General features: G+C 39.9%; 1 protein-coding gene across 1 annotated transcript; it reads right to left on the reverse strand.

Moving 5' to 3' along the window:
- Positions 1 to 1,985: 1,985 nt before the first annotated feature.
- Positions 1,986 to 10,922, reverse strand: cntf (ciliary neurotrophic factor). The gene is made up of 3 exons (XM_044191043.1): positions 10,463 to 10,922; positions 8,018 to 8,332; positions 1,986 to 7,920 (listed from the first exon to the last, which is right to left on the reverse strand). The coding sequence occupies exons 1-3, from the start codon at positions 10,580 to 10,582 to the stop codon at positions 7,738 to 7,740; spliced, it is 618 nt and encodes a 205-aa protein (XP_044046978.1). The 5' UTR covers positions 10,583 to 10,922; the 3' UTR covers positions 1,986 to 7,737.
- Between the last annotated feature and the right edge of the window lie 2,465 nt (positions 10,923 to 13,387).

The following is a 13,387-nucleotide window of genomic DNA, read 5'->3' on the forward strand; positions in this document are numbered from 1 at the left end:
CTGTAGGCTTGCTGCATATTTTTCACCAGACTTACTTTAAAACTTCTTATAAACAAAATTGAAATGACTCTATATTTATAGATTATGATGAAGATCCTGAATGGGTGGAAATATGCAACCACTTGACAAATAGTAAAGTAGAGGTCTTGATACACACAGGAGGACGTAACAGTCATCGAGAAGCTAAGACATGATGCTCGGTTGAGATACGACAGAAGAAGGATGTGAGAGAAGATGTATGGAGATCTGGGAGCTGCTGAATGAGTTCAGTTTAATTGTAATTCTGCTCTGTTTGCGTGTGTACACTATCATGAACACTTCATCACCCGCACCAATACCCCCAATATGTGTGTGTGTATTCACGCACACACAAACGTGCAAATCCATACACGCATACACACCCATACACAATCCTTACTGAAGACAAACATCCACATGAACGTGCAAGCAGTGCACATGTACAGCAACACACAATTATACAGCCTTGACAAACTACACACAGACACACACACACACAGTTCCAATAAAGGACACACACCCTCTTCCACAGCACACACTGACAGACACACACAGACACACACACCGCATTCATTTCCCTTTCATTCAGCACAGGCACATATTGTGCTGCTGTAACACACAGAGACACACACACATACACACACACACACAAATGCACACCATTTGAAGAGCTTGCTCCTAGCTCTCCCCGCACACACACACACACACACACACACCCCCCCCTCTATCTCTGTCAGACACACACACACATACACACACAAGCATACAGACACATACAGTCACACAAACACACACAAGTACACGCGCATTCCCTCCTACGCAGGCGCGCTCACACACACACACACACAAACACACACACATTCACTCTCGTTCCTTTAACACACACCCATGCACACATCTCCCTTGTACACCCCTCCCCCACTCTCACACACAGATACACACACACACACACACGTACATGTCCTCTCTCTCTCTCTCTCTCTCTTCCTTGCTCGCTCATTCACACTCTCACTCACTCACTCACTCTCACACACACACACATAAATACACACACACTCCCTCTCCTGCTCTGCTTCTCTCATTTACACACACACACACACACACACACACACACACGCCTGCGTAAACATTCACAGGCACACACACACACACACATTCTGTCTCCTACTTGCTCTTTCTCCCCTCCCTCTCTCTGTCTGTCTCCCTCTCTCTGTCTGTCTCCCTCTCTCTGTCTGTCTGTCTCTCCCGCTCTCACACACACACAATGCACACATTTTGTCTCCTGCTTGCTCTTTCTCCCCTCCCTCTCTGTCTCTCTTTCTCTCTCTCTGTCTGTCTCTCATAAACACACACACACTCTCTCTCTCCTTCTCTTTTTTCATCTCTCTCTCTCTCTCAGACACACATACACCTACATGCACACGAATGCGCAAGCACACACAGAGACACACAAACACAAAGACACACACCTATTTTCTCTCTGTCTCTTTCCCTCTGTAACACACACGCATATTTTCTCTCTTGCTTGCTGCACACACTCTCTCTCTCCCCCTCTCACACACACACACACACACACACACACACACACCTCCCCCCTCTTCCACAGGCATCCTGGCTGCCACTCTTTCCCTAACAACCACACACACACACAAACGAAAAGATGCACACACACAGGCACATATACATAAACACATATAAACAAACACGCACACACCCTTTTAGACACACACTCCACCCCTTTCGCTCAAACACACATCCTGTCTTTTCTTACAGTTAAACATAAACACACACACAATTTCACTGCTAATATTCAAACTCAACAATGTAAAATAAAACCCATTTATCCGCACATAATTTTTTCTTGCACCAAAAAACAAAACATCCTCCAATCCTTCAAACACGTCATCACCCCGACATTTGTGAACCAATCTGTTTTTAAGTCATACAGATACAAGAGACAACTCAAATTATAGCCAAGATCAATTTATTTCAACCCACTCACACACCCTCAGAAATACAGTCAATAATAAATAAAGTTTCAGACAAACATAAAAGACCGTACATTACTTTGATGTCATATTCACAATGCATCAACCGATGCTCTCTCCGTGATCTAAAATACATTTTATATTTTTGTAAGTTTAACATTTTTGACAAGTAATCATTTTGTCCTTAAATGAAAACAACAATATTTAGGCTGTGAGACAAAATGAAACTGAGGCTTGTGCTCTAGTGCTGGTCTATGCTTACGTCATTTTAAGCCCCTTTTAAACATAAAATAATGTGTAATGTGTCAATACTCAATTTACAAGGCAACATTTTCTGCTACATGGCTCAAGTTTGAGTTTCAAGTACAGGCAAAGTCAAGATTGCAGTGTTCTTACATATGAGAATTTTCAGTATAGTGTGCAAACCAATCACAAGGGAGAAGTAACAAAGAGAGTGATGCGCTTTGATCATGCAGGACATTTTGAAGCGGCAAGACTTGACTCAGTGGAGACACTTCTGCTAGCTACTTTTGTAAAATTGGCACGACATTGGTCCAAAGCTTATATCAGAGAACTGTCTTTCCAGACTAGGGATGGGTGATATACAATATTATCACGGATCGGGATAAAAAACACTCAAGATAAATTGATCGTGGAGAATTTCCATTATCTGGATAACCGTGACTTGGGATAATCGTGAATATCCTCACAAGTGACTTTTTTTTTTTTTTTTTTTTTTACTAAAAACAGGTCCAAAATAGGACAGTTTGACTCTATGCCACAATTCCAGTTTATCAGACTTTATTTTTGTTAAAGGATAATTACTGTATTTCTTCAGTCGGGGGTAAATTACATAGTCTGATTGGTGAAATTGTTGTCTGTACCATATGACATCATGGTTGAGAAGTGGAAAATAGAGCCTGATTTAAAAAATACAGGAATTATCATGTAAGAAATAACAGACTCAGACAATGTTGCTAATATTTTATTTATTTATGCAGGGGGACCTTTTGATTTATGATTACCTTGTTCAAGATTGTTTGTTTGATTTTCACTAAAAAGCTGTGTATCCTATCTGTGATGCAATAAAAATATTTGTCCCTTCACAAAATGTAAGGTTAAGTGATTCCAGTATGTTTTAGTGCCATTTTAAGAGTTTTAAGCATATTTTGATGATTATCGTGATAATAGCGTGAATCGCAATTAATTTTGCCAGGATAATCGTGACATGAAATTTTCACATCGTCCCATGCTTATTCCACACTGATAGCAAGTTAACAAGATGACCCTGTATAATATCCGTAACTTACAACATTGTAGAGCTGAAATGATTAGTCGATTAATCTGCCTGCAGAAAATTAATTAACACTTAATTTTTATGATTAATTGCTTGTTTAAGTAATTTTTCAGCAAAAATGCTCAGAACTTAGGCACTTGTTCCAGGTTCTAAAAATGAATATTTGCATTATTTTAGTCTTAAATGATAGTAAATGGAAAATCTTTTTTTATAAATCATTTTGGACCATTCGTCGGACAAAACAAGCAATTGAAATATGTCAACCTGGGCTCTGGGAAATTGTGATTTTTTCTATTTTTCACAATTTTCTGACATTTTATAGACAAAAATCTGTTTAAGAAAAATTAGGCATCAATCAATAAAATAATTGATTATAAATGATCATGCAAATATTAATTACTTGCAGCCCTACTACATTTCCTAGTCTTGTATCCCAGATGCCAAATATCAAGCAAGCATTGCTCTATCATATATAAAATCTTCTTCATAACGGAGGCCTACTGTATATTTAAAAGTCAGAAAGCCACTACTTAAACAGAGATGAACCAAGCAATGTTACAGATTCCATGTCTGAAAGGGACTTTACTGGAAAAGCTCAAGAGAAGATGGTTTTCATTCCAAAAGACAGATTTAATTTGAGACACCAAAGAGACTTTTGGACTACAGTGATGTAGGGACATACAAATCAAACTTGTCAGCCCAAAGATTAAATCTATCTTTGGTGTCTGGTCTCTTGTGTTAACATTTTATCGAGTGAAAAAGTGTATCCAGCAAGACAATCATTACACACATAAAGCCACATTTGCAGGATGGGGATTATTACTGCTTTACCAAAAACTCCAAAGATAAACAACAATGACAATTCATTTCAAGTACATCCAAACATTTGGTTGACCATCAGGGGTAATGGGGGTCAATCATACAGCCTTTACAATGTGAAAATCCCGCCATTGTCGTGACAACTCTACAGTATGATTGCTGCTTATAGACAGATGTGATGGTAACCTAATTCTCTCTTTGTGCTTTGAGCCATTTGTCTACAACTTGCTCTCTGCACCAGAGGTCAAAACAGAGGGCATGTAGGAGTGTAAAGGTGTGATTAACGCGAATTGCATTTTTTGCGCATTGGGATTACATTAAAAGTTAAGTTAATGCAAAGACGCGAATGAGGCAAACACGTGAAAATCGCGTCAATCGCGTATTTGAAAGTGAGTTAAAAATATTCAACTTGAGTGCAAAATTCGCGCATATCACGGAGGGTTTGCAGAGTGTTTTGTGGGAATGACTGGGCGGTAAACACAAATGATCTGGCGGTCAAACTAAGGCGAGTAATGTGAGGCAAATATTCAATTTGCGTTTGGTGTAAACACAGCTTAAGAAACGACACACATAAAGAAGACAAAAAAAAGTGTAAAAAAAGAAATTGTTATTAAAATAAATAAATCAATTGTATATATGCAAACAAAACATTTAGTTTGCCAGGAATGTAACCATGGTGATGTACTTCCTGTAATCTGCAGGAAGAAGACAGACTAAAAATTACTATCTTGTGTAGTTCAGTTCATGACTGACAAATGATATCTGTGACACAAACAGAAAAACGGAGGGCTATAATATGAAGCCATTGTAACCTGTAACTACTCAGTTGCTAATATACAGGCTCTGAGGCTGCATTCAGACCAACAATAGCACTGCGTCAAAGATATGCAGCCTCATTAACTTCAGTGAGACCAATGCATTGGCTCAGTAGTCCTAGTATTGGTGGAATACTCTGTAACAAGTACAGCGAAATTTTAGTATTTACCTTGCAATGGTCGAGACAGAGACTAAAATAATTGCCACAGTGAAATACTGCCACATACTACAGTTTTGTGTCTGATAATCCTTTAAACTAATGGATGTGTTATTCAAACTGGACTTCCTGGCTCATACTTAATCTTCTCCTGTAGCACCTGTAGCAACATACTTGCATTTTTTTTAACCCACTGTTATTTTTAGTCAAATTTGGCCTAACTTCTCTAGTCTTTGACCGTTCCTGGTCTGTGGCCAACTGAGCCAGAAAATCCTTTTGGAAAAAAAACATGTTTTCTATGATTTATGCGCTGCGTAGCTCATCATCAGAGTCGATGAAAAAGAGCATGAGGAAAGATAGTACATCCATATACAGAACAGCAAATGCAACACATGTATTATTGCATTTACAGTACATCGCATTAAAAGTGCTGCACTCCAAAGCATTATTAGATATTTAAGATGCATTTGTACTGTATGATGTATTTTCATCCTGCATTTAGTGCATGCATAACAGATGGAGTGAATGACTTTTCGCACATGTAGCACAGTAGCTCTTATTTTCTTAGGGTTTACATTTCATCTTTGGCGTTACACATTGCGACTCAGATCAAACGATGAACTGCATTCACGTTGCCTTCCAGTAACAATATTCAGTTTTCAGAAGCCTGAAAACAGTTTGGAGTGCCCTGTTTCACTCAAATCTCACACAGGTTTGTTTGTTCCCAGTGCACCTACCAACAGTTTATCAACATACCTTATCAACCTAGTATTAAATACAGCCTGTGACAAGGAAAATATTAAATAAATAAAATCTGCAGCCATTTAAAGTTAAACTGCAAAATTACCATAATGCTAAATGCATAATCCTAAAGATTTCAACACTACAAAAGGTTTGCTTGCTTTTTCCTCAAAAACCTATATTTTCTTCCAACACACCCCATTATCATGGATCGTATTGGTTATCTAGGCAAGACTTCTATATGTAGGATTCAGTCCCATTTACAGTATCTTCTATTTTTCTAAGCCTGAAGCTTCATGCATCATTAAGACAATCTACTATCTACAATGCTAATTTAATTAGTATTGCAGCCCAGGTTAGACTAATTGTTGAGGGCCATTTTTGATTAATTTCTCTGTTCTGATCACAATTCTTTTAACTTTCTTAAACAACCAATCTACTACAAGTTAACTTATCAACTATATGTTGATTATTGCAGTGCAAGCTGCAACTGCCCAACTGATAGATAATGGATCACTTGACAGACACAAATCCTGTCAAACCCAGTCAAAATGGGATATGTGCCTTAAAACATTTCTGCATATTGACCATTGTAATGTAGAACATTATTTTTGTTCCCTTCTTGCTGGGCTTTTTAACATGACCTGGTGATTAAAAAAAATTATGAAAAACTCTCAAACTTTATCAATAAGAAGGAAATGTAGTTTTCTGTTAAACACTTCAAATCAGTATCACAAATAAATGAATGAATTCATGAAAAATGTCTTTCATCACTTAAGTTAGCAGACTTCTTCTATTTACGTTGTATTTCCACTACTCTCCCTGCTTATGTGCCCATTTGTATGCCCATCAGTTTGGACTATCGATGTTGCGGTTGCACCACACTTGTTGCTTCCTAAACCCTGTGACATGATTTTACATGATTCCATTGCTAATAAAGTGCCCTAAAAACATAACAAAACTATAAGAACACAGGATAATTTGACATAAGCATTAGTGAGGAAAATCAAGAAAGAAAGAAGGAACACATCTATGTAATGGCACTGTGTAAACACTAGAGGGTGCTGTTACACAGATTTCTTTTCATCTTCATACACTGAATATCCCCAGATGATAATCTATGTGGAATGATTTACAGCCACAGTATACAAAACTACACACATCAGAGCTACAGACTGGTGATGGCATGAATTCAAATGTTCTCATTTTCATCAGAATGTGCCCCTTGCTGACTGCTTCCTCTGTCAGCTGCAAGGGATCCTGGCAGTATATCTTATATAATAACTTTAGCTGTATCAAGGGAGTGCATGCATGAGAAAAACCATGGATATTAGTTTGATGTTAGCAGGTGAGAAAAGTAGCAACATTTTCATTTGCATTTTGAGTCTGCGTTAATCATGTTATGTTTCTCAATACCAAAATGTGAAAGAAAGAAAGAAAGTGAGAAACTCTGAGAACTCTGTATCTTAACTCTGAATCTAGATGCATTGTTGGATTTCATCTTAAAAAAAGGTAAACAATAAATATAAAGTTGTATTAAACTCTGCCATACTTAAAATAATCTTGTTCCAACAAATGTTGTTATTAGCTATGATAAACATGGTTATTGTCTATTGCTCCCTCTCTGTCTAAGGCCTCTGTTCATGTAAAGGGGCCTTCGTGCCCTAAAAATAACCCAACTCACTCATCTCCCTGTCTCAGTAGGGATCTGTCTCTCTCTTTCAGCTATTTTCACTCATCTCTTTCTTTTTCTCTCCATACATGTCGGTTTCTCACTTTGGCCCCGTCTGAACACCTTATTTCATCTTTCATTCCCTTCACCCACCTCTTTATGTCTCTCCTTAACTGCTTTCCTCTCTCATTATTCCTGTTCACCCACACACACTCCTCACGTCTCCATCTCATCTCCTCGTGCTCCGCGTGCTCCTCGTGCTCCTGACTCGCGTGGTCCTTCCCCGCTCCTTAGCAATCACCGACGGCAGGGCTTGCAAGGTGGTGATGGCCGTCTTGGTCCAGTAGTCCACCTCTTTGAAGATCCGGTATACCCAAAGCTTCAGCTCAAACAGAGTGGTCGGACCATCTAACTGCCAATAAGAAGGGGAGAGATCAGCAAGTTCTGCCTTAATTTCTGTCTGGCACTTTCACCATCATCATAACACCTCTGTCGACATCAGCACCTACCTCCAAACCCGCCGAGCTGGGAGTCAGGACTGCTGTGCCGTCAACAGCTTTAAGGAGTTCTCCAGTGTTGATTAAGAGCAGCGACAGTCTGTCCTTCACCATCTTCCTCTGGGTCTCATATTCACCCTTATTCCCACCGCCCAGTTGCTCTTCCTCTTTGGCGATGGCGCTCTCCAGCAAGCTGCGGCACTGTAGCAGAGCCGAGTGGAGACGCCAGAGCTTGTCCCTGGTGTCCAGCTGGGAGGAAGGAGGAGGGACGGACACCAGACGACCGTCAGCCACCATAACATCTGCAGTGAAACTCTCCTTCTTTCTCTTGAGGAGGAAAGAGAGAAAGCAAAGAGGGTGGAAATTAAGAACATAAGTGAGATTTGGGAAGGCATTAATAAGGAAAAGGAAGAAGAGTTGGAAAGTGAAGTGCATAAGTTGAAGACTGAGGAATGCTTTCTATCAAGTACTAACCACATTGACGTCACTGTTGACAGCAATTTATTGAAGATCATTGTGAGGCAACAGAGATTTGCTCCTAATGCGATAGGAATTTGTTCAAGGTCAGTCATTCAGAGTTAGATGAGAAGAGCAATACCTCTCTCATGTCTGTACGATAAATACGTACTTACAGCCAGCAGGTGATTAGCTTAGCTTAGCGTGAAGACTGAAAATGGGGGAAACAGCTAGCCTGGCTAACCACAAATTGTAGTTTTTACACTTCATTTTTTGTGCGGATTAAATAAAGGAGATATAACGTTTTGATTAGTGAGCTTTAGAGGTGCTAGTAGGCAATTTTTGTTATCTCAGGACAGAGCCTGGCTAGCTGCTTCTCCCTGTTTCCAGTCTTTATGCTAAGCTAAGCTAACCGGCTGCTGGCAGTGGCTTCAGTTACCATACAGACATGAGAGTGGTACCAATCTTCTCATCTAACTATCAGCAAAAAAAGTAAATAGGCATATTTCCCAAAATGTCGAACTATTCCTTTAACATTAATATAAAATCAACACTGTATAATCTACCTTTGGTAAACAGCACATAACAAAGATAGCACCTTTGCATTGTCAGAGCTACAGTATGAAAAAACGTTGACAGGTCACTTTACAGGCATGGTTATATCTGGCATCAGCTTTAGTACTTGAGTGAGTTGTGAATCCCAGAGGCCTCCTTGTGACATTATACTGAGGCGTTAATGTTGAACCCTGAATGCAAGTTAGTACCAGAGTGACAGAGCGGCCTAATGTGACCTGTATGCTCTGAGAGTCGAGGGGAAGTTAATGTTTACTGCTCAGCCTGCAGAATAAATATGATTCAGGCAGTTATGGATATCCCAGGAAGTGATACTGTAACCAGAAGCAATATTCTGGTGGATCACTGTGAATAATGATAACGTGGTAAGCTCTGAAAATGATTTACGAGGTATCAAACGGATGTTGCAAATGAGTGTTTTCCCACCCAATGAATAGGCAAGGGACAGCCCGCCTGGAAAAAACATTACTCTGCCTGAAAAATATTCAATCTGCATTCGATTCATTTGACACCTATGTGCCATAGTCTAAACTAAATCATATTTCAGAGACAATTCCTCCCAGCCAGGGAGAGAAAAAACAGGGGAGACGAATGTACATACATTTCTGTATGACAGGTTAAGACATATCTTATCACTTCATAGTGTGTTCACTGGAATATTTCCAAAAGGAAACTATGCCCACAAAGTCAGTGATGAGTGTGCATACAAAAACTGTGTCAGAGAGAAGAAAATTGAAGAAGGCATGAAGGATAGAAGAAGGAAGGGTCAAATCCTGGGGAGTGAAGTGGATGAAGTTATATGCCAGGCCGCTCCCTTGCTCCTGGCGAGACACATGAAAGAAACGAAGGATGAGGCGGTGAACTGGCAGGAAACCAAGAACTTCTAATAACCAGTAGCTCTCACACCTATAGGCAAAGAGGCGCAGGCTTGTGGAAAAGAGACGAAGACTTCGTGCCCAGGCATTGATGAGTTTGTGCCAGAAAAAACGCCCACCTCTGTCATTCCAAGTTCACCCCCTCCTCTCTGCATTCCTACCCCCTGCGGTCCATAATTTCTTTCTCTTTCACACACACACACACACACACTCCTCCTTATCTTGCTTTTGCACGCATCCCTTTCATGTTGTTTCTTGTTCTCTCTCTCCCACTCTCTCTCTCTCTCACAGCATACACACTTTGTCCATGTACTTCTTTCAAACACACACACACACACACACACACAGTAACATGCACACAAAGTTACAGACATGCATGCGCGCACACACACACGCAGGAAAAAAATCTATTAATTTTCCATTTAACCTTGGCCTATTTCTCACTCTCCTTTACCCACACACATTTTGCTCTCAGTCTTCAGCTCTGGACTCTGTGATACTGTGTACTGCTGGCAGGTTGCAGCCAGTGGAAACAATAAGCTCCTCTACTCACATAAAGTTCCAGTAAGATGGAGCACTCATGGTGCAGCTGCTCGGCTATAGCAGCAGCCCGGGCCGCGTTGGTCCTGCTCAGATCCGAGCCGGTCATGCCTCTAGTCCGCCTGTCTGCCATTGGACCTCCAGCTGCCTCTCCCGAGAAGACACACGCGCACTTGGAGCAGCAGAGCAACAGGCCGGCTCCCTAATATATGCCCGTGTAAGCCTGCCTCATGCCGACAACGCCACGGTTCATGGTTCACTTCAGCCTGCCCTTCCGCTCCCCTTTGGTGAAACTCAGCGCGGTGTTAATCGGAGCCAGAGCTCTCTTAGGTTTCGGTAAAACGAATTTCCCAGTTTGTCTGACCTTGGCTGCTCACTGTTACTTACTTATGTTACAGAGTTTGTGGCCAACTCTCCGCCCTTTCCCCCGGGAACCTGATGCCAGGCAGGAGGAATTTAACGGGACAAGCTGAGGCGGAGCCGGAGGGAAGAGCTCATCAACTTATTCAAGAAGGGGGGCTTATCTGATTTACTGGTAGTGACCAAAGCAAAAATGGTCTAAATTTAAGTAGGATTTTGTCTGGACCTATTTCAGTCTGCTTCGGTACGTGCATGAGAAAAGTATACAAAGATCACAGCAAAACCACAAGTCTCTATAGGGATAATACCGGTAGTAAGAAGAACAAAGTAGGCTACCCTACATTTACTCAAGTAGCCTTTGGGGTAGCCGGCTACCTCTCCTTCACTTATCTATATCTCCGCTTTATGCTACTTTACTTTATAAAATATGATTGTTATAGATTAAACTTCCCAAAAGTATATAAAGCAGTTCAACCTCACCAAAACTAAAGTACTGCTTAGGTCTACATGTTAATGCATGCATCAATAATAATGATCCAGTAGCCTAATATAATAATATAACATTAAATGCGTTTGATACTACAATTAATTTTGAAGTAATATTTTAAATGCAGGACTTTTACTTGTAATGACGTTTTTTCATAACGTGGTATTGCTACACTATAAAACCCTACTGTACCATGCCAAACTGTAAATGAACTGCAAATAACAATAAAGGACTATTATGGTGATTTCATCTATGTATTCTCTTCTCTCAGTGTTAATGTCAGCAAAGATGAGAAGCCTGCAGTGGCTTTTAGTTTGGAATAAATGTATAAATAACTGCATATGATGGACCCTCTCGTGGTAGCCCTTTTTACTTGTCATAGAAGAAAAGCAGCAGGTGAAAACATTGACATCAATGATGGGTTTGTTCCATTTAGACTGCCAGGAAGACATGTCAACAAGCCAACATGCAGTTGCCAGAACCCTGGCACATGCAGGCACACATAAATGGAATGCAGCCACTACAAATGTTGGCTGTTAGTTATGCCTGTGTTTGACAAGTCAGCATACCTCTCTGGACAAATGTCCACTTGGATTTTGCTATTAAACTTGTTTTAAACATCAATACTTAAGAGCAGGAAACAATCAATAAGGCATCCTGGGGCACATCAAATTAATTACAGAGACCCAACAAATCCCAACAAATGTGTTATAATACAACACAATAAACACTACTATGGTATCTAATCATTACAATAAAGCCAGTTAATAGGTAAAATCATAACTGGTCAAAACGTCATATTAACTTGGAGGCTTTCATTTTAACTTCAGTGGTTAAGTCATGTAACAGCCATATGGAAAATATGTTATTAAAAACAACTTGAAAGTGAGCTTCTAAGGATAGACTGTGTTATATGCTATGCAGATTGTAAATCATTTAAGGCAAATTTGTAATGTGTAATTTGGGGTTGTATATTACAGAACTTACCTGACTTGCTCCACATATGCCTACAGTGTCTTGATATACATGCCAATACACTGTCTTTATTCAGAATATGTTACATGATGAATATGAGAATATATTACAAAATATAAGGACTGTTCGCCACTTATTTTTCTAATATAAGAAAAGAAACAAGAAGTTATTCAAAAACATCTACAAACATATACAAAAACATATTCAACAAAGTTAAAAGAGCCAAAAAACAGGACAAAAGGGAAACAGAACCAAGAAGGAACGGTGTCTCCATTCCTTATGTATCTGGACTGTCTGAAAAACTACAAAGGATCTTTAGACAGCACGATGTTCCTGTCTTCTTTAAACCAGGCAACACTTTAAGACAGAAACTCGTTCATCCTAAGGACAAGATGCCCACACAAAAACAGAGCAATGTAGTTTATTCAATTCAGTGCAGTGAGGAAAACTGCAAACAACGGTACATAGGCGAAACCAAACAGCCACTTCACAAAAGACTTTATCAGCACAGACGACACGCAAACTCAGGATTACAGAGCGCCGTGCATTTGCATCCAAAAGCTACAAACCACACATTTGAAGACAGTGAGGTGAAGATTCTAAGTAGAGAGAAGACTTGGTTTGAAAGGGGTGTCAAAGAAGCCATTTTGGTGAAAAAAGAAAACTCCTCTTTGAACAGAAATGATGGTCTGAGATTCAACTTGCCAACCGTTTACCACAGTGTATTAACACCTTGGTCAAGCCAATCATATGCTAATCAGGTACTTAACAGTGATGAGGCAGGTGCAGCCAGAAAACAATAGACCTGATTACTGATTACTGGGCCATCATGGAAACAATGAGGTCAGTTTCAGGTGAAACTAGGCAGGGTAATCAGCAGAAACTCAGGAAGACTCCTTCCTGAGGGCATGGCTTAAGTAACACAGAGTAGCTTAAATTTCTGAGTTCTCGGACCATTTTTGACAATTGAGAATGACTTCCGAATGGGAGCCTAAACGTCTTGATTCTGAAAACAGTGTCCAGATGACTACGACTGAAACCTTTTCTACGATATTCCACAATGCATTACAAAAATTATCAACCACTAATGACCAACAACCTCTAGTGACAATATAT

Source organism: Siniperca chuatsi, linkage group LG3 (genome assembly GCF_020085105.1).
Source record: "Siniperca chuatsi isolate FFG_IHB_CAS linkage group LG3, ASM2008510v1, whole genome shotgun sequence".
Classification (NCBI taxonomy): domain Eukaryota; kingdom Metazoa; phylum Chordata; class Actinopteri; order Centrarchiformes; family Sinipercidae; genus Siniperca; species Siniperca chuatsi.